Source organism: Podarcis muralis, chromosome 5, assembly GCF_964188315.1.
Source record: "Podarcis muralis chromosome 5, rPodMur119.hap1.1, whole genome shotgun sequence".
In the NCBI taxonomy this organism is placed as follows: domain Eukaryota; kingdom Metazoa; phylum Chordata; class Lepidosauria; order Squamata; family Lacertidae; genus Podarcis; species Podarcis muralis.
The window spans coordinates 74,527,528-74,553,805 of NC_135659.1; the positions used below are offsets into that span (position 1 = coordinate 74,527,528).

General features: G+C 44.9%; 1 protein-coding gene across 12 annotated transcripts in view; it reads right to left on the reverse strand.

Annotated features, from left to right (window-relative positions):
• Positions 1-26,278, reverse strand: part of EPB41L1 (erythrocyte membrane protein band 4.1 like 1) — a 163,190-nt gene that overhangs the window by 47,123 nt on the left and 89,789 nt on the right. For all 12 annotated transcript variants that reach the window (XM_077929226.1, XM_028734933.2, XM_028734931.2 and 9 more), the window contains 2 exons: positions 5,543-5,745; positions 738-902 (listed from right to left, as the gene is read on the reverse strand). In XM_077929226.1, the coding sequence (XP_077785352.1) occupies positions 738-902; positions 5,543-5,731 (354 nt within the window). In that variant the 5' untranslated portion in view covers positions 5,732-5,745. The remainder of the gene's footprint in view (positions 1-737; positions 903-5,542; positions 5,746-26,278) is intronic.

The window sequence follows — 26,278 nt, forward strand, 5'->3', positions numbered from 1 at the left end:
CATGCTATTAATAATACCCTTCTTCTCGAGGGATCCCAGTCAGGTTAACAGTTACACAAGCTCTCTCTCTTTCATGCACACACATTGCCTACACTTCATTTTCACCGAAATACACAAATAGCAAGTAGCCTACGCTTAGAAATGGATGAGTCACTCACACCTGTCTTCCATGTGCATCTCTCTGGGGAGTTAAGCGCGCACGCACACGTGTCTTTGGCAGAGTTGAAAGCATTAATTGTTGCAAAACACTGATTACGGACTTATTCTTTTATAAAAGGTGCTGTTTGTTGGGTACCATTCCCAGAGGAAGGGAACTCAGGCCACATAAACTTTGCAGGATACACTTAAGAGAAGGGAGGAGAACTGGATCTCGGCAGTGGGCCAGTTTGTCATCTCCACTCCTTGTGGGCCAAGTTTGGAAGGTGGGCGGTGATGTCAATCACCTGGCATCACAATGACAACAGGTGACCCTTGCAAAGTGTTGTCTTGTGCATCGCTTTGAAAAATGATTGTTGGGTTTTTAGAAACCCCTTTGAAAGCACCACCTTGCAGGCACCACCAATCAGCTGATCTGCAGTACTTTCAACTCCCCCTTTTAGTTTAGCCAGGGGTTTACTTGCCCCACACCTGACAATACATCAGGTGGAGGGTAGGAGGGCATGCATTTGCCAAAGGAGGAGGCTTGGTGGATCCCACTAGTAGCTTAAAAGGTCAAGCCATCTAGTCCCCTTGCTTACCTCCACTTCACATTCATACTCTGAGGCATCAAGTAGGGTCACTCTGCAGATGGCACTCTTGAGCTTCTTGGTGACTTTCTGAGGGGATTTCTGGGTCTTGCTGGGAGTGGTTTTCTCAGATATTCCATCTGCTTCACTGTAGTCTTTTTCATCCATGTCCACAGCCTGGGATGCGGGAAGAGATGCGAAGCAGGTACAGTATTGTTATTCTTTGCTCGTGTTTGGGCCCTTTGAATTATGAACTAAGCATCCTCATTCTAATGGGGAAACAGGACGTTGGTTCACAACGCTGGGGTCAGGAGGGTGCCCAACCTGCAGCTCCCCACTGCACTGCTGAGCACCACCAAGAGTGAAACCTGAATCACCTGAATAGCAATTCTTCCCCCTCCCCGCAGAACACCACAACTCTTCTTATGAGAAAACCCATCCCTGTGAGACTTCTCTTCTTGCAAGAAGTCACGCAGGGCATGCAGTCTGTGCTAGTTTATGCGAACCATGTGTGGTGGTAGACTAGCCAGGTGGGTCTCAATTACTCAGCCGGTGTGTGGGCAGGTGACTGAATCCACTGAAACAGCATGCCCAGACTCCTGAAATAAAGAATAATTTCACTATGCCCAGAAACTGGAGGTGGCCTATAGCTCCTTTCCTCAACTGGGCAACCAGGATGATTACTCTTCTCTGCTCATCTTCCCTTTGCATCTATCCCCAGCTCCCCCAATTCTCTTGTCTTTCCTTTTGCAAGCCTGTGGCAGGGCCTGTCTTTGTTGTTACATTGTCAATACCTATTACGTGATGGAGGGATCTATGCAATCATTCTGGTATTCACTGTCCTATACAGCAGCACTAGCTATATAGCATGGCTAGCAGAAAAGGGGGGAAATGCAAAACAACACAGGCAAATGTGTAAGATTTGCATCACATGTACAAGCCACATCCTTTAGCTTTCTTCAGCATAACATGCTCTCCCCTGGACACACACCCCTTCAACAAGTGCTGTGATCTCACTTCTTTCTGGTAGTGGTTTTATGCTGCTGCCCAGCAAAGTCTTATCTGAATGCTCCCACAGTGGGGGGGGGGGGGGGAATAAGAAAACCAAAAAGCAATAGGTGATGTCCCAAGTGGGCAAAATAACTTCTGATGGGCAAATTGCTTCTTGTATAAGATAAGAATATATGTTATATTATTTTTGGAAAATATATGTAAAATTTAATAACATTTTTATTTTTTAAAAAAAGATTTATAATGAGAACACTGCAAATTGCCACTGGCTTAGCACTCTACCAAAGTTAATTGCTGTGATATCTCTGGGAGGAAAAGGCAACTTTCTGTCAAAAAATAAGCTTCAGCCCACACAGCAGTTATGAAGGAGAGGTGTTTCCCATTGGTGGCGAACTGGACATCAATCCAACCCTTGGTGGAAAGATCAGAGCTGCGTTCTCTTGCAATTCCAATCCTTCACAATGACAGAGACACATTCAACAGAGATGAACCCCAGGGGGAAAAGGGGACTGGCGGAAGGTTAGTTTTAGCTGACAATCTCTAGCCTGGGACAGAAATACCTAGAGAGAGAAGCTTACACACTGGTGATGCAGCCTTCTTGCTGGGCAGTGCTCACTGCCCTCTATAAAAGAACTACAACATTCACTCATCCATAGCTTCATTGATGCTCCTGGCAATAAGAGTCTTCTGAATCAACATACAGAAGAACTATTGACTCTCCTTTTGTGGTTTTCTAACGCATGAACACTCAAGTGCCCCCAAGCACATCTTCAGAGTGGCCGATTTCCTAACTTGTAGCTGAAGAAATGTTTACTTCAAAGTAAATTTCGCTGAGTTCATTGGAACTGATTTCCACGGAAGCACGCTTAGAACTGTAGCTTAAGGTGATTTAAACAGAAACAACCTTTGACCAACAACAGATGTTCAAATCAGCTCTGGACAACTACAAGTAGCTTTGAGTGCATTTTCCAAACCAAGCAAGTAGCTGCTCTGTGTTTATCAAATGCAAAGTGCTCTCAGGTGGCCCAGAATCATTCCAGATAATTTCCATGCATATCAGATGGAGAGGACTTTTGGCAGATGATGTAGCATCTGAGAGGGGCAGATTTTTCCCTACTCAATCCTCACGTTTTAGAAATTAGGTCTCTGAGGGTATTTTGAAGAATTGGGAGGGGGGGTTAATATTATCCTAGCCACTGCATCCCGCACCAAGGGCTTAAATTATTATTTTTCACCCCTGAAGGAAAGGACCCAATGTTTATTTGCCAATCCATTTATATGATCTGTCCATTTTGATTCTGCTTTCTGGCTTTCTCCTCCACCAAGCATGGCATACTGAATGAGCAGCAAGTGTGCCCTCCCCAACCAAGAATAAATTTTTGTAAAGGGATTTATAATGGCTTTTAGGGTTGGAACAACATCTGAATATTATGCTACTCAGCTACACTTCATTATATTTCAGGGGCGAAACAGGGCCCCTGTATATAAATTAAGTTTAAGGGAGAATTAAATATCTATCTGGCAGATGGGCAAGGTCAAACATACGACCTTGATAGAATAAGATCCATATGGATTCTCCATCACTATAAGACTTCCATGCCGTCTCATGTATCTTCGTACGCAGCAACAAGACAGTGCCACAGGCTGCTCACTCATCTGTAATGGAAAACAGACCACGACCTTCCCACTGCACTGATGAGGAAAATCCTGGTTTGGAGATTAATCTGGGAGATGATAAGGTGCCTCTTTTGCTTTCACAAAGGTCCTTGGTTTACCAGAGGATGAAGGCCATAGCGCTTTTCATTATTATACCTCAAAAAAGGCATTCCAAGCAACTCAGTGCCAACTCTGGGACATGCAATTGGCCCTTTTATCACTGTCCAGAAAACGTCAGAGCAACTGCTCCATCAGGCCATTTAGCTTCTGGTCTCTGGGTGAGACAGGTGCAATTCCTTCACAGGTGTTTTCTGAAGCAAACCTGGGAGCAGTCATACCTGGAATTTTCATCCAACTAATGAACTGCAGCCAACAGGAAAACAAGGAGTTTATCTTACACAGTTGGTCCGTCTAGCTCAGTACTGTCAACAGTGACGAAAGGAAACTCTAGGTTTTCACACAGGAATATTTACCCAGCCCTACCTGGAGAAGCCAACAGTTGAATCTGGGACCATTTTAATGTAAAACATGTGTTCTACCACTCAGTTACAGCTCCTCCCCTGCAGGGTTGAGAAACTCTGGGACACCACTAAGGAGCAACACATCTTTATAGGAAATCGAGTAAAGAAAAGGGATGATGACTAAAAAGAAACCATAGATGTAGGTGGTGTTTTCTTGCATTCTCCATGGAGTAACAGGCTGAGGGAAAACAGGGGGGAGGGGCTGAGAGTAGGGAAGAAATATCAACCAGGTGGCAAAGGGCACCCTGGCATTTAATTTGTTTATTAAAACACTTTTATCCCCCGCCCTTCTGGTACAAATGCACAACTCAGGGTGAATTACAACATTTAAAACTGCAGTTTAATAAGAGAAACAATATAAAGCAACCCACCCATGAGAGACAGGAACAGCAGTTAAAACCAAGCAGGGGAAAAAAAATTATCTGCCACATACAACAAAAGCCTGCCAGAATAAAATGGTCTGCTAAACACAGCGTAAGAGGAACAACGTGGGCAGAAGTCTTTGCACATGTAGTTCAACCAGCAAACAAGGAGCAAGAAGTCATGTTGGATGGGGAAGTCATAAAAGAACTCTTAGGGCAAGAGCGCCTGCCATGCTCCAAGATGGAAGAATAGTGCATCCCCCGCCTCCCCGCCCCCACAATATACTATTTCCCAGGTGAAGAATAGATTTTAGACAGGCTTAAATTCTGGCATCGCTAGGGGAGGTGGGGAGAGAGAGAGAGAGACTTGTCTACAGCTATATAACATCATAATCAATTTCCCAGACACTTTAATATTCAAACTTCTAAATTGTTTTATCAGCAGTTCATGCCTCCTATTTTATACTGTTATTTATTGCTCTTTATTGCATTTTAGTTTTTTATACCATTAGCTGCCTGGAACGTTTTATTAGACAGGCAGGATGCATAACCCACCCCACCCCCCTTTACAAAATATACCAGATCTAAGCCTGCCTAGAATCTATTCTCTCCAACATGGGAGTTCCTCTCTTACACAGCAGAGCACAGACTGACCACTGGCATTCAGCAGTGAGTGAAAACAAGGGCCCCTGCAGCAGTGGGAGCCCAGGACAGGTTTTGGTCCTGTGCTGACCTCCATCTGTGTTGCTATGTACCAGGTTGGGCATAAATCTGCTACCTTCCACACCCTGAGCTTAAACCCAAATCGGCTTCTGACACTCAGCTGCAACTGCTTGACATGCTGAAGTTGGAACTGAGTGAAGAAAGCCAATCCAGGCTCATCTCAAAGCTGCAGCTGCAATGGACTCAAACTAGGGTGTCCTACTTTACAGAGGATTCTCCTTGACTTGTAAGGGCTGTCAAGTCTAAGTCTGGTTTAAAGATGAAAAACCATAAAAAGGGAAAGAAGGGGCCGTCACGTTGACCATTAATAGTGCCAGGACAGCAAATTGGGCAGGCAGACAAGTCACCTATTTAAATGACAGCAGTGAAATTCTAAAGTTGCATCTGTACATATAAATTGGCATGTGCAAAATTTCTGCATATGAATGAGTCTTCTTGTTGCTCAAAGGCACTCTCTTCGTTATTGCTTGAGAAGGACAAGGGTTGGCACTGAAAACACCATCTAGGCCAGGGCTCAGTACTCTCAGCAGCCATCTCAACTCACCCGCTCTGCATGCTTCGAGTCGCTGTGGGCACCAGGCTTCTCATTTGCCTCGGCTTCCTGGCTGTTTGCCGTGGGTGTGGAGCCACCAGTCACTGCGTTCGGCCCACTCGCTGCCTCCTCTGGAGGCTGCTGTGGAGTTTCCTCTTGGGCATTCTTCACCTCTGAATCTGGTCCCGTCTCTGTCGTCATGGTTACTAATTATTCTGCATTTGCAAAGGTAAGATGAGAAGAACAAGGAAGGGATTAAAATGTGCAGTCCTGGCTATCAAAACAATTGCTTTCTGAATCTGTAGGGACACACTTGCCCTCCTGGTGATGATGTCTCAGAACCAGGAAATTGCACAGCAGCATCCCCGAAAAAGAGGCTTCCAAATCAAATCTGCACAATCATTGAGTCTGCCACTTGGACACTGCCGGCCAATCTCAGACACCCCACCCTGCTGAGATGCTGCATTAGAGGATGGGATATCTTTGCAGTAAAGATCTCCTGACGGAATGAGATTATATCTACACTTATTATTGCTTTGGAACTCAAAGACGGGGCTGCTAAATCAGTATTCTTTCAGGTTAACCCAAGGTTAAGGAACCACCAGCTCTCTAAGTTGTCATTAGACTACAACACCCATCAACCTGAGCCACCATGGCCAATAGTCAGGGATAGTGGGAACTGTAGGGCAACAACATCGGGAGGGTCAAGGTTTCTCCACCCTGGACATCCATGCAGAAAATCAGGGCCCCATAGAACCCAGTGAGTACTCCTTTCAAAATGACCGAGTGTCATGGAGATCCGGAGAACAGGCAAGTCAGCTCCAGGGTGCCCCTTACGTTTCAAAGCTTGATCTAGCACTCCTAGGTGAGGGAACTCCCCCTGGGTGACCTTGGGAAAGGTACTCTAAAAATAACCAACCTTAAGGATTGCAAAACTATCTTCTATACCATGGGTAGGCAAACTAAGGCCCGGGGGCCAGATCCAGCCCAATCGCCTTGTAAATCTGGCCAGTGGACGGTCCGGGAATCAGCATGTTTTTACATGAGTAGAATGTGCCCTTTTATTTAAAATGCATCTCTGGGTTATTTGTGAGGCATAGGAATTCGTTCACACACACCCCAATATAGTCCACCGCCTCCAAGGTCCGAGGGACAGTGTACCGGCCCCCTGCTGAAAAAGTTTGCTGACCCCTGTTCTATACAGCAAGGGGTGTTGCATTCACCTTCAGGGGGCAGAATGATAGCAGTGGGTGTGGCCACCCCACACATTCTCACATGGAGAGAGGGGGTGCACACAGAAGCAGACCCCCTCCTTCATCTGCTGATCCATGCTGAGGGGGGTGGGTGATCTCCCCCTCTCTGCTCATAACATTATCCATGTGGTGCTTGGCCTGGGGACAGAGGTGATTTACCAGAGCACTGAGCTTCACTCTTCCCATCACCATGTCTACTTTAATGGATGAGGTTTTGGAAGGCCAGAAAAAAAAATGCTTGAGGGACAGTGAGGCTCCCAAACTGGGGATTAGCCACCCCTGCTACACAGAAAAACTCTTCTATAAAAAGGAGGGCAATCAACAATCATATTCAAAGTCGCATTTTGAAGAGCTCAAGAGATGAAGAGGAAGCCAAAGATGCTCTCTCCCCGTGAACACTTATTTTAAAAGTGTTGATTCTTGCTTGTGCTCCTGAATGGTACAGCTTAGCAAAATATGACATGTATTTATGGCAATACTATAGATGCAATACTATAGAAAGTCAAACTGAGCTTACATTTTGGTAGGTAACAGGTGAATGTTTTTCACGCAACCTGTGCTAAATTTCAGTGGGTAACAGTAGGTGGCATTTTCAGAGATGGTGTTTACATGTAGGACCAAACAGAGCAAGTCTTCCACAGCCCATGCTTCAGATCACCAGCAATCTTACTCCTGCAGTGCCTGTATACTGATGCGCATGGCCCACCGACACACAAATTTAGAACAATTAGACATGGTGTGCCTGGATGCTTGCTAACCCCATCTGCGGTTAGGTTGATCTGGAACTGCTGAATTCTTGCCCAGCCACAAATGCTTATAACTTCCAGTTGAGGCTCAAGCGCAGCAGGAAGGATATCAACAAGATTTCAGTGCAGCACTCAAAGCCAGATCATTTTCTCTGAAGGTTAAGGAATCGCAGCCTCACTTGATGCCTTATATCTAGCCAGTGTCAAAGCTCACAGCATCAAAGCTTTCCACTCCCTTGTTTGGGAGAAATGCAATCCTCAAGGATATTAGAATTCAAAAGCAAGCACTTGCTGGTTGCTAAGCCCTGACTCATAGCCGTTGGGCTGACCCTATCCCGTACATTGTCATCTGGGCTTAACTAGATGGCAGACGTAGCTGCACATAAGGCCATAGATTAATGCGCTGGTGTTTGTGCCAAGCCAGCAACATCTCTCCAAATGACTAGTATCGTTGATCAGTGCCCAGCACTAAGGTTCCATCCCAGGGACAGTACAGTCAGCACAGCAGGTCTCACAGTTGACAAAGGATCTTGAAAAACAAGATTTTAGTAGACCAAATGCTGAACAGGAATTAACAGTGTGATGCATCACCAAAAAAGCTAATGCTATTCTAGGCTGTATCAACAGAAGTATACAGTGGTACCTCAGATTAAGTACTTAATTCGTTCCGGAGGTCCGTACTTAACCTGAAACTGTTCTTAACCTGAAGCACCACTTTAGCTAATGGGGCCTCCTGCTGCTGCCGTGCCACCAGAGCACGATTTCTGTTCTTATCCTGAAGCAAAGTACTTAACCTGAAGCACTATTTCTGGGTTAGCAGAGTCTGTAACCTGAAGCGTATGTAACCTGAGGTACCACTGTAGTGTCCATATCAAGGGAATTAACAGTACCACTACTATTGAACTAGATACACCAGTGGTCTGACTTGGTATAGCAAAGCAAGGCTTGAATTTTTCAGAGAGAGTGAGAAAAATACATCAAGGTACCAACATGCCTCTTTTGGGGATTTAATGAAAACCTGATGTGAATGAAGCTCTCATCTGACGGGACTAGGATGTAGCAAGCTAGAGGTCATCAGACTAGAGCTAGGCGACAGCCACAGATATTCAACAGTACAGCACAGAAATATATTCAACTGTGAAAGATATACTTTGCAATCTCTGCCTTTCAGGGAAGAGCTGCAGATCAGGGGCAGAGAATCTGCTTTCCAAGCAGAAGGTCCCCATTTCAAACCGCAGCATCTCCAGGTAGGACTGGGTGAGACTCCATGCCTGGAACCCTGGAAAGCCACTGCCAGTCAGTGTAGACAGTACTGAACTAGAAAGACCGATAGTCTGTCTCGGTATAAAGCAGTCTTCTATGTCTCTATGTATCTCCTGCTAAAAGGTATTGGAGGTCAGAGAGATGGCAAGAGGTTTATAGAACCATAAACTGTTCTTCAATGTGAAGGATAACAACAGTAGACACACTTCCCCGAAAGACAACTTGTTCACCACCACGGATCTTTCCCTCCAACATGTAGCTGGTGTTGGATGCCTTTTAGCACACTGACAGCCCAGAGGAGGTGAGAATGAGGGGCAAAGGCCTGCTCAGCCCCCACATAAATTGAGGTTGTGCCCTCTAAAACATGCCTTGGAACCACACAGGGTTTTATAAGCAGAGATTCCTTGGAAGACAAACACACAGATCGTGCCGAAGTTTACATTTCCTTGTCTCAGAATATGAACCCTGGTGATCTGAAACGCTCACCTTAAACAGAAGGTGAGCATTAATGAAGGTGGGTGTTACATTGCAACTCCCCCGAGTTCTTCTCTGTATTGAATTTAATCCAAGACAAATAACAACTCAACTCTTTCCTCCTGCCCCTCCCAAACACCCAGCCTCCAGACCCCCTTATCTCTTTAACTGGCTGTTCTGATGGGCAGGAAGGAGCTCTTTCCTTCATTCCCTCTTCCTGCACCTGGAGTGCAGCTAGAGCAGGGACCCATATGCCAGCCACTCTGTGAAATGCTGCTTTCTAAGGGCTACTGATATTGGAAGGGGATGGAGAAAATTGCAACTGCCAGAGCTGTTGGCCTAACACAGCCTGAGAGGAAGGCGTAGAGGATAAATATCTCCATCTTGCTAGGTGCCACCATAGCAGACTCCAGATCAGTGGATGGGAAGGATAGAGCGGTGGTGATTACAGCTCATGAGAAACTGGAGGAAGGATCTGACCCTGCTGCAAACCAATTGGTGCCCAGTGCCCATGGCCCATTCATGTGGGTTTTTGCTGTAGTGCTCTGAGCCACTCTGGGGCACATTTTTGTGGAAAAGCAGCATACAATTTGAAATAATGATAATAACAAAAATAGCAGCAGTAGTTGTTGTCCTTACTAGGCTTGAAATAAATAGAGTAAATCCCTCACTGCACCATGTTGTCTGCTAACCAAAAATAGTTTCTCAGAACTACAGGTAATCTTCAGGGTGTTGTTGTTTTTGTTGTTATGGTGTGTATTTTTGTGTTTTTATATTGTAGACTTCCCTGTGATCATCAAATGAAGGGCAGTATAGACATTTCATTGACAACAACAACAGCAATAGCCTTTATATAAAGCTAAAAACTTCAAACATACATTTTGGTAATCCATAATTAATATGCCCAATATTGATCTAGTCCCCAGTCTCTTAAAGACAGGTTTGTTGCTAAACTGTTAGATTACTGTTCATTTGGGTAATCTAATATAACAGAGATTACCAATGTGATACCCATCTCCTCCCCTGTCAAAATTAGGTTTGAAAGAAGCATTCTGCTGTAACCAGTAGAATAGGTTGTGGTGTGTGTGTTTGTTGCTCATGATAGAATTACCAGTTTGCAAATGTACCTATGAGACCACAAACATTGGCAAGCCCTGCCCTATTTGTTAGGAAAATAACTTGCTTTGCCAAACCGTGTAACAGCTTTTTTTGGGGGGGAGGGGTTAAGAGATTTCCCCTATCTCTAGAAAGGCAAATGTGGAAGTGGTTCTCTGAGAAGAATGATGTTAAACAGATCAGAGACCTGACTCTATATAAGGCAGCACCTTATCTAATTGACCCATCAGGATGAGTGCTTGCTGTGCAGAGCATTGGGTTTAGATGTCAAATCGCTGTTGCTCACTGGAAAGCGTTGGTTGAGTTACCACCTCCTATCCTAATTTATCTACGGGTAATTACTTACAATCTTATGTTACTATCAAGGCTGAAAGTAAGATATATATATTTCGAGATGACCAGGAGACAAGCATCCTACTCCCTGGAACTTGGCCACTTCCAAATTCTTTTCAGTACTACATGGGAGGTGGGAGAGATGTCAAAAGGAACAATACATTTCCAAGCCTGAAATGTTGATATGAATAAAGTTGGTATTACTGAGGGAATGGCATGTTTGCACATGTCAAAATAACACTTTTTTCCATTTCAAAATGCCACTTCAAAGTGACATACTTTTAACTTCTCTTACTGACAACCCATAAAAAAGAGAGGACAATATTTCCTTAAGTGCACCTTTGACATTGACGAATCCCATTTTCAAGGTAAAAAGCTAATGATGTTTTAGCTGCAAAGCTACCAAGATTTTGTACAAGGCTGAAAACCTAGTCCCACTTACCTGAAATCAGCCCCACTGATTTCAATAAAACATTTGAGTATACGTGGTCAATCATGCCAGCTGGGTTTCTGCACAGAATTTCTACTCTTGTTCAATATATATATGCCTGTGTGTGTGTACTCACATTGTATGCATATACACCCCCCACACCAATGAATACACACATCCTATTAAAAATGTGGGAGAGAAAAAGCTGAACAAATCCACTGCTATATAACCAGAAGGTGCAGTCATCTGTTAAAGCAAAGATGGAGAATCTTTAGCCTTCCTAATGTTGTTGGACTCCCATCTCGGACTCCCATCTCCCACCAGCCTCAGTCAGCATGGTCAATACTGATAGAAGTTGTAGTTCATTAACATCTCTCAAGGGCCACTGGCTCCTCATCCCTGAGCTGAAAGAACAGGAGATGCTATCTACTCTTACCTACTACAACTGGGATGGGATGTGAGATAACCATCCAGATATCTGTGGTGCAGAGGTAGTTTGGTTACTAACTCTTGAAATGAACCATTTGGGTGTGGTAGATGGGACATGGGGTGTAGAGCCCCAGGAATGGAGCCAAAGGTGGACCTCACAGGGTTTTACTGAGCCTGTGGTTGGACTTCAGTATTTTGGACAGGACATGGGATGAAGCCCAATACAAAAGTTGTCCATTTACCCAAAGAAAAAAACAAAACAACTCAGCCTTGCTTTATATGTCCTGCAAAGGGTACACAAAGAAAAGAAGGAAGGGAATCCATGGTGAGGCCAGTTCCCTTTCATCCCACCTGGTTCGGCTTGAAAGGCTAAGAGGTAGCTGGCCTATTGGCAAGTCGCTGGAAATCACAGACACTGGGAGAAGAAGAGCAACAGTGTCAGTTTCTGAAGGAGAACTCTGTTTTGTTTTTCCCCTATTTGGGCTGGTGACCCACAAGGAGGTGCCCTTGCTTATCCCAAAATACCTTTTTTGCAGTGAGATTTTCACACACTAAAACTGCCATGCTGTGTCCTCTTACCACAGCAGGGTTCACACACAGCATGCGCTACGCGCACCTAAAATGAGCTTTTGGATGATCCCACATAAGGTTTAGCCTTCACACTTCAAAGCAGCACTGTGAAAATTTCTGCTCTCTGAAGAAAAAAGCCTGTCCACCTGCTAGGTTTGCGAGGCTGCAGTCTGGAAATTCTCTATCTGCTACTGAACTTGGAGACTATGGAGTTTCTTGCTTGTTTCTCTTTGCCCCAGATTCTCTTTTTTAAAAAATAAATAAATAAATCTGTGCCCACTTTTCTGGCTGTAATAACATGCAGGTAGATTAGGAGTAGAGATTTTATGGAGCAGCAGCAATATCCAGGTATAACATGCAAGGCTTCTGGCACTTCCAGACTGCAGCTATTTTCTGATAGGATTGAACCACATACCGGGAAATGCAGTTTGCACACTTAAAGTTGATTTGAAGTGCTGAAGCAAAAACAACCACCACCACCACCTTCCACCAAAGACTACCAACATGTGAAGGAGTACAAAATCTCTTCCACTCAGATACCCAAAGGAAAGATGCTGTGTCCTAATTATGGGGTTCCTCTATCAGCTGCCAGCATAGGAATCTGCTTTATACCACATCAGGTCATTAGTCCATCTAGCTAAGTATCGTCAACATTGGCTGACAGTGACTTTCCAGGGTTTCTAACAGGCTTTACCCACCACAACCCGGAGATGGCAGGGATTGAATCTGGGATCTTTTGCATACAAAGCACACGCTCTACTACCGAGCAACAGCCCTTCCCCAAAGCTTCATCTATTCCGCATGTGTAAAATGATGCTGTAGCAATGCAGATTTATCGTGGGAGTAAACTGCCGAAGAACCAGAAACTGTTCATGCCACAGAACAGCAGCCTTCGCTACTATCCACCCATGCCATTTTACTAAATCATGCTGAGTGGATGGGCAGCATACCAATAACCTAGAATTCACCTCAGGAGAACAGGGTGCGAGTTCTGTGTTTTCCCCACCCACAGCCTTTGCCCAGCGCTTCCAACCTAACCTCGCCCAGTCAGTCTGACATCAATACCAGGGAAGATTCTGGAGCAGATCATCAAGCAAACAGTCTGTGAGCACCTAGAAAGGAATGCTGTGATCACCAATAGTCAGCATGGATTTCTGAAAAATAAGTCATGTCAGACTAACCTGATCTCGTTTTTTGACAGAATTACAAGCCTGGTAGATGAAGGGAACGCAGTGGATGTAGCCTACCTTGATTTCAGCAAGGCATTTGACAAGGTGCCCCATGATATTCTTGTAAAGAAGCTGGTAAAATGCGGTCTTGACTATGCTACCACTCAGTGGATTTGTAACTGGCTGACTGACCGAACCCAAAGGGTGCTCATCAATGGTTCCTCTTCATCCTGGAGAAGAATGACTAGTGGGGTGCCACAGGGTTCTGTCTTGGGCCCGGTCTTATTCAACATCTTTATCAACGACTTGGATGAAGGATTCAAGGGCATCCTGATCAAATTTGCAGATGACACCAAACTGGGAGGGGTGGCTAACACCCCAGAGGACAGGATCACACTTCAAAACGACCTTGACAGATTAGAGAACTGGGCCAAAACAAACAAGATGAACTTTAACAGGGAGAAATGTAAAGTACTGCACTTGGGCAAAAAAAAAATGAGAGGAACAAATACAAGATGGGGGACACCTGGCTTGAGAGCAGTACATGTGAAAAGGATCTAGGAGTCTTGGTTGACCACAAACTTGACATGAGCCAGCAGTGTGACGCGGCAGCTAAAAAAGCCAATGCAATTCTGGGCTGCATCAATAGGAGTATAGCATCTAGATCAAGGGAAGTAATAGTGCCACTGTATTCTGCTCTGGTCAGACCTCACCTGGAGTACTGTGTCCAGTTCTGGGCACCACAGTTCAAGAAGGACACTGACAAACTGGAACGTGTCCAGAGGAGGGCAACCAAAATGGTCAAAGGCCTGGAAACGATGCCTTATGAGGAACAGCTAAGGGAGCTGGGCATGTTTAGCCTGGAGAAGAGGAGGTTAAGGGGTGATATGATAGCCATGTTCAAATATATAAACGGATGTCATATAGAGAAGGGAGAAAGGTTGTTTTCTGCTGCTCCAGAGAAGCAGACACGGAGCAATGGATCCAAACTACAAGAAAGAAGATTCCACCTAAACATTAGGAAGAACTTCCTGACAGTAAGAGCTGTTCGACAGTCGATTTTGCTGCCAAGGAGTGTGGTGGAGTCTCCTTCTTTGGAGGTCTTTAAGCAGAGGCTTGACAACCATATGTCAGGAGTGCTCTGATGGTGTTTCCTGCTTGGCAGGGGGTTGGACTTGATGGCCCTTGTGGTCTATTCCAACTCTATGATTCTATGATTCCCTTTGCTCAGAGCACGCGCCTGGTTGGGCACTGAACACAATGCATGGTGTTGACAAACCCTGCCCACGCCATCAACCTGTGCCCTGGGGCATGGCATTTGATTAAGCAAATACTTATCTTTACTTGTGTGGCTACACATGTCAGCCAGGCTCATATTACCCAGCCCTTCCCTCTCCTCATTTTAAAATCCAGAGTTTACTCTTCTCCTCAAAAAGCTCCTGCAGCACATAATTCCATTGTGAGTTCACACCCTGTGCAAAGTCTTTCTGCCTGTTAAAGCACCTGCATTCAGGTCTTTGTAACTACTGCTTTGAAAAGTCCCTGGCGTGGGCCTCGAGTGGTTCCCTCCGCATATTAGAGGCACACAAACCTGCCTTGCTTCATTTTGAAGGAGTTGTTTAAGGGGCCAAAGAATGAACATCCCAAAGGAGTGAAAATTATAGGCTTCTGGCAGATGTACATATTACAGTTACTGTTAAAAAAAACCTCAGGTGAGACACCAGAGTTTTGTTTTTGGGTGGGGTTCTTTTTGCAGCAAGCATGTAACGTGAATATGTAATGTACATCCTAAAGCATGTGCCTGGAAACCCTAATCTGACCAGGGCACCTGAAAAAAACTGTTATTCCTGTGTATTAGACCCACACTTAGTAGGTAATACCCAGTGCTAGTCCTGCTCAAGACTTAAGCCCACTGAAATTGATGGAATTGTTAGGCATGTCAATTAATTTCAGTGGGTCTACTCTAAGCGGTAAAAGTATTCGATACCACCCTATGTGTTGGCTGCAAAAAATAAAATAAAAAATACAGTTGCTTTTCTCAGCAATCAAAACATGCAAAGCAGGCTTTTACAGGTGCAAGTGGAAGATTTTAGGACAGAACTACACATGACAGCAGAAGGCCACATCTTCGACACACAGGTTGCTGACCCAAACCTGTAAAGTAGGGAGTGAGGCTGAGTTTGCCTTCTGCCTTGGCTTTTCAAGCATCCTGTGTTAGGAGTGATGGGCAGTGATGGGCAATCATGTACAGTTGTGCCCTAAATGCAAAAACATCCTGTCGTCACAGTAAGGCTGGATATGCACATGCCTTTAATAGAAGAGATTCTTCTAACTGGCACACACATCTACACAATTTATTCTGGTAGTTTGGGAACATGTATCATAATACAGTGGTACCTTGCAAGACGTGCTCTGGTCCATGGGGTCACGAAGAGTCGGACACGACTGAACGACTAAACAACAACAACAACAAACCTTGCAAGACGAATGCCTCGCAAGACGGAAAACTCGCAAGACGAAAGGGTTTTTTGTTTTTTGAGCTGCTTCGCAAGACGATTTTCCCTATGGGCTTGCTTCGCAAGACGGAAACGTCTTGCAAGTTTGTTTCCTTTTTCTTAACACCGTTAATACAGTTGCGACTTGACTTCGAGGAGCAACTCATAGCACGCGGTGTGGTAGCCTTTTTTTGAGGTTTTGAAGACTTTGGTGATTTTTGAAGCTTTTCCAAAACTTTTCCGACACCGTGCTTCGCAAGACGAAAAAAATCGCAAGACGACAAAACTCGCGGAACGAATTAATTTCGTCTTGCGAGGCACCACTGTATGCTCACAGAAAGCCCACATTGAAACTCCCATGGCTAGAAAAAGCCTTACATGGTAAAATTCTACGTTTTGTACAGTTCATACAGATCTGACCCACTGCAACAGAATCCATGTTTTTACAGGGAACACATTTTTTAAAAAAGTTTCGTATCTTATTTAGCAGGGTCCGACATGCTGCTTGTGTCAGACCAAGGAGGTAGCATTTGGGTGTATACAGACAAGGGAAATGGCAAACAACGGAACAGATCAGCATTGGGAACCACTGTTCATAACTCATTGTCTTCCTGTCTGCTGTGATAAATGCACCCATCTAAAATAACATAGTTCTAATAAACGTATCGTGTACAGACAACTGCGGTTTCTCCAGTGAATGCTGCATTTCTGCCACGCGTGAAGGAGAGCAGCTGACACCTACCAAATATAAGCCATCAGTGCCTGGAGAAAATATAGCAGGGTGTCTACTAAGAGGAAGACTGCAATCCTATACACACTCAACCAGGAGTAAGTCCCATTGAACTCAATGCAGCTGTCACATGCAGAAGTGCACTGTTAATAGTTGTGTGGAAGTGAAGGGGGTATTACCCCTCTCCCAGTGATCCCTATCTAGAAGCAAGATAGGCAGGTTTTCATCTGCCAGCCAGAATATACATGCTCCTTGAGTATCAGGCAAGTGACAGCAGAGTACCACTTCATGTTTATATAATTATTGCGTTTCTTTTTCTTTCTAGGTATAGTGTCCCCTAGCCAACTTTGAGAGCAAGAATTAAATGCTGAAAGTCATTGTGAGAAGCGCAGAGCTGCTGCTGCCCTGTGTCTCTTGCCCCTTCTTGTTTGCAACATCTGGGTCTGGTTGCTGGGGGGGGGGCGGGATGCAGCTCTCCAAGTCTCTCCATCTGGCAACATTCCTTTCCCAGCCCAATTTCATGCACCCCTTGAGTGCTTTTGCCTGGTGTTCTTGAATTCTGATGATGCCATTTACTTGCCTAGATAAAGGATAGAGGGATGCATGACTGTGCGGATGAACTAGCCTACTGTACAAAGGGTAAAATTTGCATGATTTGCTCTGCCTATTTATATGCTGCCCCCATGAGGTTGCACAGAAGGAAATGCAAGCCCTCAGACTGAAAAGGGTTTCCCCACCGTGCAATGCTGCAAAACCAGTGGACAACCAATGGAGCAATGCACAGCACGATGGCACCATGCCACAAATTGTGCCTACTTAGATGTTATAAGGAAGAGGGAGAAAGGGATATGGATTAAGAGGAAAATATTCCATCGTTCATGTTTATTTCAGCAGTGGGACCCAGAGAGCAAAGTGGGATTTACTCTCTAACAACCGGGGCTAAGACTGCCACTTTAACCTTACTGCATTGATGGGGAGAGAGGTTGAGAATCTACTTTAGCTATTTGAGGTCAACTGCAACAGATAGTCCAGGCTCACAGCTACCAGCTTAGAATCCTTAACCAGCTTAAAGTTAAGTGGCCTTTCTCTCTGAGAACTGAACTGGCTAAAGGGAGATTTCGCTTTCCTTAATGCAGGAAAGCTAGATGTGTTGTTTGGTGCATATTTAAGGGTACATGTGCAAAACATGAAGCTTAAGAATTAATATCCAGTTAAGGAGATCATCTTCAATCAGTTGGTAACTTAAGAACTGACTTGCTAGACCAGGACAAAAGTCCATGTAGCTTGGCTAGTTTGCAGCAGTGGCCAACTGGGTGCTCCCGGGAAGGTCACAAAATGGGATAGCAAGGAGCCATTCTCTGCTGTTTGCTTCCAGTATCTGATATTCTGAACATGGAGCTGCCAATTAGCTATTATGCCTAATAGCCATTAACAAGCCTATCCCTTCATGAATTTTTAACCCCTTTTAAAAGCCATTTATGCTCACGTCCATGCTTCCCAACATCCCACGACAATCTCCATGTTAATTATGCATTGCTTAAAATGGCACTTCTCTTTGTCTGTCCTGAACCTACTGCCAATTAATTTAACTGGATGACCTCAGGTTCTAGTGTTTTGAGAGGCAACGAATAATTTCTCTATTATGTTTATTCTCTCCCCAAAGAGTGCAGATCTTTATAAACTTCTAGCATCTTTCCTCTTAGGAGCGCTTCAAGTTTTGGGCGGTAGATATGCTTCTACTGTGTAAGCCACATGCGTAAATGGTGAGTGCTGTGACAGTGAAAAGGAGAGAAATGTCATCAAGTGTGTGATGAACACATGCCAGGGATCTGGATCAAATCATACACCCCTGCTTTGTGTCTCCTGTGTGACTCCTTCAAACAAAGCGGAGCTCATAGTACAACACATGGTGGACACAGTGGAAACACATCTTCTGTCCTTGCCTTCTCTCAGAACTCCAACAGCTGATGCCTTTCTTCCTAAGAAATATCCTCCATCTCATCCCTGCCTCCAGCCAGCTTTAGGCTATGCAAATGCCACACACTTAAAGCACATGACTTCTCTTGAAGAATCCTGGGAACGATAGTTGACTTATTGCAGAGCTACAATTTCCAGCAACCTTAACAAACTGGTTCCCAGGATTCTTAATAATAATAGTAATTTATTATTTATACCTCACCCATCTGGCTGGGTTTCCCCAGCCACTCTGAGCAGCATCCAACCGAATATTAAGGGAGCCACATGCTTTAAATGCATAGTACGCATGCAGCCATGGCTACTCTTTCCTGCCCCTGTTTCATCTCTACAATATATATATATTGTGAGGTAGAACATGGAGAACTGCACAGAGCACCCTGTATGTTGTTGGGCCGAAGATGCATGGACATCTATCACTAAATTATTGCCAGCTCTGCATTTGCTCCCCCCACCCCACCTCCATAGCCCCGTATCAGGCTTTGGGGGAAACAGCTCCCTCCCACGGGGCAGCCCAGAATCAGAGAAACGGTAAGAGTTCTTACCAAGTCATTTATTCACAAAGAATGACAGAAGAATGCAGCCTTCCTAAAAATGGCATTGCTCCAAGTGAGCTCCTCCGCTCCCTCCCTTCCTAGCAACAGCACTTTCCCTTACAGTGGCCGCCAGGGGCTAATTGTCTCTGAGTCTTTTGCTCTTCCACTTTCAGTGCACGCCAAGTTCTGGGAGAAGGGGGGTCAGGAATGCTCTCCAGTGTCAGCTGGTTGTTCGGTCTCTGTCTCCCCCTTCTCTTCTCCCAACACCTCCCAGCACCTCTGTACACCTGTCTCTGAGCTGTGACCTTCCTCAAACCACTGCTGTAATTAATACTGCCTTCCTCTTCTCTGGGAAGTTCAGGAGGGGTGGCGGTCTCGACTATTCCTCCTCAGTCTCGTCCCCCTCAGTCCACTCCCTGACACCCCGGAATTCAGAAAGCGCCAGTGAGATGTTGCAGTCTTTCTTGAGTGCCTTCAGCTGATTTAGGCCCCAACTGCAATCTGAAGAATTAGAGCTCCACCCCACCCCCACTTACAATGTGCTTCTAAAGACGCTCATCTGCTATCCTACTGCCCAGTCACCTAGCCATCAGAAATGTGTCACCAATGCCATTTAGCCCCTGTTCTCCAAGAGTTTGTGCATCTGCTGCCTTGGGCAGGTTTCCAGTTTGCACCCTTAACCTCTTAGCTGATTGCTCCCTTTGAGCATAGCCTGTGTCTCAACCTGTGGTTCACACAGATCTGCCAAGCACTGAACTCTAAAGAAGTAATTGCAAAGACAGCCCTTGAAGGGCTATTCCCCAAAGGGAAGAAACCAAAACCTCTTAATAATTTAAAATCATAATAAAGCTACACTCATGCCTTTAACCCCCTCACTTCAAAGAGAGTCTTTGGTCGGCGACAGAGAAAGCTTGCCGTGGAAACTGTGCGATACATGGCTGTAAGATGCTTTCTTAAATTTAACGAGCAAGGTGCTGATGGTTGGGGAAGTCGTATATAGGAATATGAGGAAGCACACTAGATATTGGGGCTGGGTGGACAGGATGCCGCTGAGAAAGGGGACAGGCTGGCTCAAGTCAGACGGCAAGCTTCTGAAAATATCTGGTGACACAAAGAGGGAACTCCACATTCTGAACTGGCACAGCTGCACTTCTATCCTCTTAACACTGAACTGAGCCACCCAATTTCTAAGATCTAAAATAGCTCAGAGCTCAGTAGCAGAGTATGTGCTTTGCAAACAAAGAAGGGGTTGAGGCTCAGCCTTCAGGTTTAGGAACTCAGGTAGCAGAGCCAGAAAAGACATCTGCCTGGCAGCAACTCTCCAAAGTCTCACTATCAGTGCAGAGCTAGATAAATTGCGGGTGGATGGATGGACCTCAGCCTGGAGGCTTAATGCCTAGCCCCGCTGCATAGACCACCCCCTGCTCACTACAAGCCACACCCCTCACTCTCAAGTGCTTTTGCCTGGCTGAAATTGGTCTTTGAACTGGATGGAAGGTGTTGTGTATGTGAGTATGCCTCTGATTTGTGTGGGGCTTGAATGGAGTCTCCTGTATCAAAGGTAAGAGTCACTCTACCCACTTTGGTCCACCACCAACACGTCCCCCCACCCAAGTTTCCCCATGAGGGAGTGTGGCCTTCACCACATCTAAGATAAAACAATGGTATCACATATCAGATTCACAACTTCACTGGAGCCCCAAAGCGGTAGAATCATAGATTTGGAAGGCACCATGAGGTGTTTATAATGTCTTATTTAAAACTGAAATTTCTACTTTTCCTGTCCGACAGAGGAACAAAACCCTGGAATCAACATCAGAATTAAAAAGCAACAGGAACCCACATCATTAAAACCATGTACAGTGGTACCTCGGGTTACAGACGCTTCAGGTTACAGACTCCACTAACCCAGAAATAGTACCTTGGGTTAAGAACTTTGCTTCAGGATGAGAACAGAAATCGCACAGCAGCGGTGCGGCAGCAGCGGGAGGCCCCATTAGCTAAAGTGGTACCTCAGGTTAAGAACAGTTTCAGGTTAAGAACGGACCTCCAGAACGAATTAAGTTCTTAACCCGAGGTACCACTGCAATATATAGCACAATGAGAAACTAAAAGCAGCAGACGATGATTTCAAGACAGTCAATATACCCAAACAACAACAGAGTTCAAAGCTTGCTGAAAGAGAGAGAAGAAGTCAGGTACCAGCAGGACACCAGTAACAAGGAAGATAACCAGAGGTTGGCGTCCAGGAAGTTCCACATGTAGATTATCTCTCATTTAAGGCAGGAAGTCTTACACTCTCCCTAGTTTGGGTCACTTTGTTGCTTTTTAAACATATGTGTTCAAGGGATTAAAGGAGAAGTGGTCATCCAAGTGGGTTCTAAGATCTCAGAGGAAGATATGACATATTTTTGCCAACTCCTGTGAACTGATTTTTTTTGGGGGGAGGAGCAAGGTGAGCACCCAGTTTGTTCCATTACTTCTGGTTCCAACATGTATTCCTCCACACACACACACACACACACACACACACACTTCAAAATCACTCCCATGGAAGAAAACATTACTTCAGAAGTATCCTCCTGTGAACTCCCAGCCTTTGGCCAAGGAAGAGTGGCAGGTTACATACCTCCTACTGGCAAAGCTGCCAGAATGGCCAAGGCCAACCTGCCAAGCAAACATGGTCGGCTTTGCAATTTGAGGCTCCCAGTCTCAATGGTCCATTCTGAAGGGGCGAACTCACATATAAATCCAGTCCCTTCAAGTTCTTGACGATGTCGCTCACCCGCCAGAAGCTCTCAGACTAACTGCCAGTACCAGGAAAACACCATCCAAAAACAACAGCCACCTTGTTTGAGCCAGTGTGGTTCCAGGGAATAGAAAACTGGACTTGGACCAAGAGAAGCTGGGCTCCAAATCCCAGCTCAGCCCTGGACGCACTGTGTGGCCTTGGTCTACCCCTTTTATGCCAGGGACTGAGAGGAATCAGGGCAGCTGGAAAGCTGTAGCATAAAAAGCTGTTCACACATGCACACAGAAGCTGCAAACCAACGTGCGGTTAAGGATAAAAGGATGTTGGGAATATTATATGTGAGGATGCAGAAGGTTAGCAGCATTGGGGAAGAGTACTCCAAGGGAGACACTGGCTACTTCAGATAGTGACAAAAGCCAGAGCCAGCCCAAGAACCCTCCTGAGGCAAAGGAAGAAATGTGTTTACTCTAAGAAAAATAATTATTGACATTTATTAAGGACTGGAAACTTCTTATGGACTTTTTGCATGAAAGAGAAAATTAACTTGTAACATCTGGATTTAAAGATTCAAAAAATATTGGTTTCTAGAAAACAAAATAGTTGGATGCCAATTTGAGTGAATACTTTGAACAAGTTACTATATTTGGCTGACAGAAAGCGAATCAGAAGTCTTTTCATCTTTTTCTTTTTCAATTTTTCTTCCCCCCTTCCCCTTCTTCTGTTTCTTTTCCCTTCTCTTTGCTCCTGTTTCTTTTTAGATTAGATGTTAAAAATATTTCTTTTATTCTGGTATACTATAAAAAAGATACTCTGTATTAGGTATAAACTTCAGCTTCCCCCAAAGAATCCTGGGAACTTCAGTTTAACACCCACAGAGCACCCATAAGCAAACTGCAGTTCACACAATTTTGAGAAGGAAGCCATGAAGGAAGCCATGGTGTCATAGTGCTTTAGATGGCTGTGGCTTCAGTAATAATAATTTTTTTATTATTGCCTCTCCTCTTCTTCCTTGTTCTTTGTTCTTCCTCTGTGCCCTGAAATTGTCCGTGGATGCTGGAAATCTCCCAGCTACACAAATTCACAGCTCCCGGTTCCCTTCAGCCTATCATTATCCTTTGTTCCTCTGCATCAGCCTGTCTCTCACTGACACCCCTCCATTCCCCTCCTGCTCCTTTGCCCTGTTTTCCCAATGCTGTCCTCCCTGCCTCCATCTCTTCCTGTCTGTATCCCTGACTCTCTGTCTTGCACATGTTTCTCACTTCCATCTCCCCAACCCCCTTACTCACAGCTCAAAGGCAGGAACTGCTTGAGAGCTTTAATCACAAAAGTTCAAAAGAAAGAGAATTCATTTAATAGAGTTGTCATGGCTGATATTCTGCGATGTGGACACTGTAGCCCCCTGGCAGCAGAAGAGAAAGACCATTTCCTGACTGGAGCACATCTTGACACCTCTGTGACTTGGTTTCAACCATCACAAACGACATCAGTCCATTTCAATCTGTCTATCACAAACTCACAAGCAGCCTCTCCGGAAGAGAGGGCAGCGTTTTCATCTTGGGTTTCCAACAGTCTCCCTCATATGAGGCTCTACAAAATCTAACCCAGGCTATAGGCTTGTAAATAAGAGTTCTGAGCTATTCCATGTGTTAACATTTAGCTCATGAGGATTAATGCCCATGTAACAATACCCAACACATGTGGGATCATAGCGTCACCTTGAAAAACGTACACTAATTTTAGTTAGAGATAGGTAGCCATGTTGATCTGCCATAGTCAAAAGAAAATTAAGTGTGCATGTACACTTCTTCAGATACCAATAACAAACTTAGTTGGTCTCTAAGGTGCTACTGGAAGGAATTTTTTATTGTGTACACTAATTCGGGAGGGAGGGACTGTGATCACAGCTTGCAAGCCTATTGCAGGCAACAGCCACAATTTACACAGATGTGCCCACACATAAATGATGCTCTGCATGCGTTGAGTGTTACTTGGATGTCACAAAATGCGGGCGCACAGGAATCATTTGTGTATGCAGTCTAGCCAAAGGTTAGCTGCAATTAATATTGGGACATTTTAATATTGGGACATTTTAATATTGGAACATTTTAATATTGGGACATTTTAATATTGGGACAATTAATTCTACCTCTCAGCCCTGTGCCCACACCATAAAAACACTTGTCCATCAAGAAGGCTGAAACACCAGGAACCACCCCAGTATTTGCACACCTAACTACAGATTCCCAAACAGCTGGGTGGGATACATCAGAAGAAATTCTGAAAGACTTGAGTATTACCAGCCTCCCAATGTGACTGTGTGGGACATAATTCTCAAGTGTAATTAGGATGAGAGAGAAATCTCTTCCAGTGCATGGGGTGAGGCCAATAGGAAGCTCCTCCATGCTAAGTGACCTTCTATTTAGTGTCCCCCATCATGAAATGTTTTGGAACAGCTGATTCTAACCATTCCTTGAAGCTCCCCAAGCCCCCACTACTGAAGTTTGGGTCTTGCCACTGGACATTCCAACCAACCACAGCCAGAACCCCTGAACTCCTCCTAGCACTGTCTCTGGCTCTGGCACCGAAGGAAAGGACATGTGTCCAGTAACCCCTACAGAGGGCAGAAAGAGTGAGCCTGCAGTAGCAGTAACTTGAGCCACAGCAGCCCAGCACCATTTCCAACAGGCACTTGTGCAGAGAGCAACTGTCTTCTTCCAAATTTAAACACAGCCAGCTCACTGTTTATATTGTAGATTCTAATTCTGATAGCTGCTAGTGAGCAAGGGTTTTTTTTTGGTTAGGATTAGCAAGTACTGAATTCAGTGTCAGTTCTCTCCCCCCCCCCCATCTCTCTCTCTCTCTCTCTCTCTCACACACACACACACACACACACACAAACACACACACACATATTTGGCCAACACCTTTTGATTTACAGGGTTGAAAGAATATTTGCATATTTTCCATGACAAAGAAAAACCATTTTCTTCAGAGGCTGATGGTCCCCTAAAGGGAATCTTGGTGCTTCTCATATATATACACCCTGACCTACAGGAGTCCAGATAATGGAATTATTCATTCCAAAGAAGGGAGGCTTGGCAAGACTGTTCAGAAATAGCAAGAAGCAAAATTATTTCTGAGCAAAGCAAAACAGATGCTCCCCCTCACACTCCTTTCACTCACCCACCTGCCTAGTTTTACCCTGTTTCATTCCTTCCCTCTTGTTCCAATCCAACTGCACACATAAACCCCTCAAGGAAGCACAAACAGAATCCTGGGAGCAAGACAGTTACGATATTCTGCCTATGATCTGGGGCTGTATGTTTAATGTAGCAAATAAAATGTGATCACAGAGCTGTGACAATCCCGCTCCAAGTCCTCTAAATTCAATCTGGACTTGTGCCCAGGACTTGACTGTTTTGAGACTTTGAATTTACGTTTTTCGAACCCTCGTGGTTGTAGGCAGAGAAAACAACTGCAAAAGGTCAGGAGCGGTTCCAGCAACTCCACACTATGCATCATGAAAAGCCCCTCCCCAGAGTTGCGAGCCCTTCCAGTTACTAAACCCACACACCTTGCCACCCATGACAGATGCACTGCTCCTGCAGCCCTTGGGGAAATACTCTAAATTCTTTGGAAACCCAAATATTATGTTCCAGATAATAGGCTTATACACATTAAGCAAATACAGAGGAATTTCCATAAACTACTCTGTTCTTATTTCCCTGGCATATAATTTTGAGCACAAAAATTATTGACATCGTATCTGGGGAGGTGCTGCAGCTTCACTCTCTGGGCTAAGAGTTCTACTTTTCTGGTGCTTCCCAACTAGAACGCCATACATATCTAAAGGACTGTTGCATGGAAGATGGAGCAAGCTTGTTTTCTCCTGCTCTGGAGGGTAGGACCTGAACCAATGGCTTCAAGTTACAAGAAAGGAGATTCCAACTAAACATCAGGATGAACATTCTGACAGTAGGAGCTGTTTGACAGTGGAACCGTCTCCTTCGGAAGATGGTGGACTCTGCTTCCTTGGAGGTTTTTAAGCAGAGGTTGGATGGCCATCTGCCATGGATGCTTTAGTTGAGATCCCTGCATTGCAGGGGGTTGAACTAGATTAAGTGTTTCCCAAACTTGGGTCTCCAGCTGGACTACAACTCCAATCATCCTTGGCTAGCAAGACCAGTGGCCAGGGATGATGGGAATTGTAGTCTGAAATCAGCTGGAGACCCAAGTTTGGGAAACACTGGATGATCCTCAGGGGTCTCTTCCAGTTCTATGATCAAAGGGCAGCTCTGCATTGCCTCATCTCCTGAGCATGCCTTCACTTGCCCTCCCTTCTGAATGATCACCTCACCTCAAGCAGCTCTGCCCACATCCACAGAAATCAACAGGGAGCCCCAGTGGTCTGACCCAGCCCCGTGGCCAAAAGGGGAAACCAATCAAGCACCTATCAGTCCACAAGATCTAGACTGCAC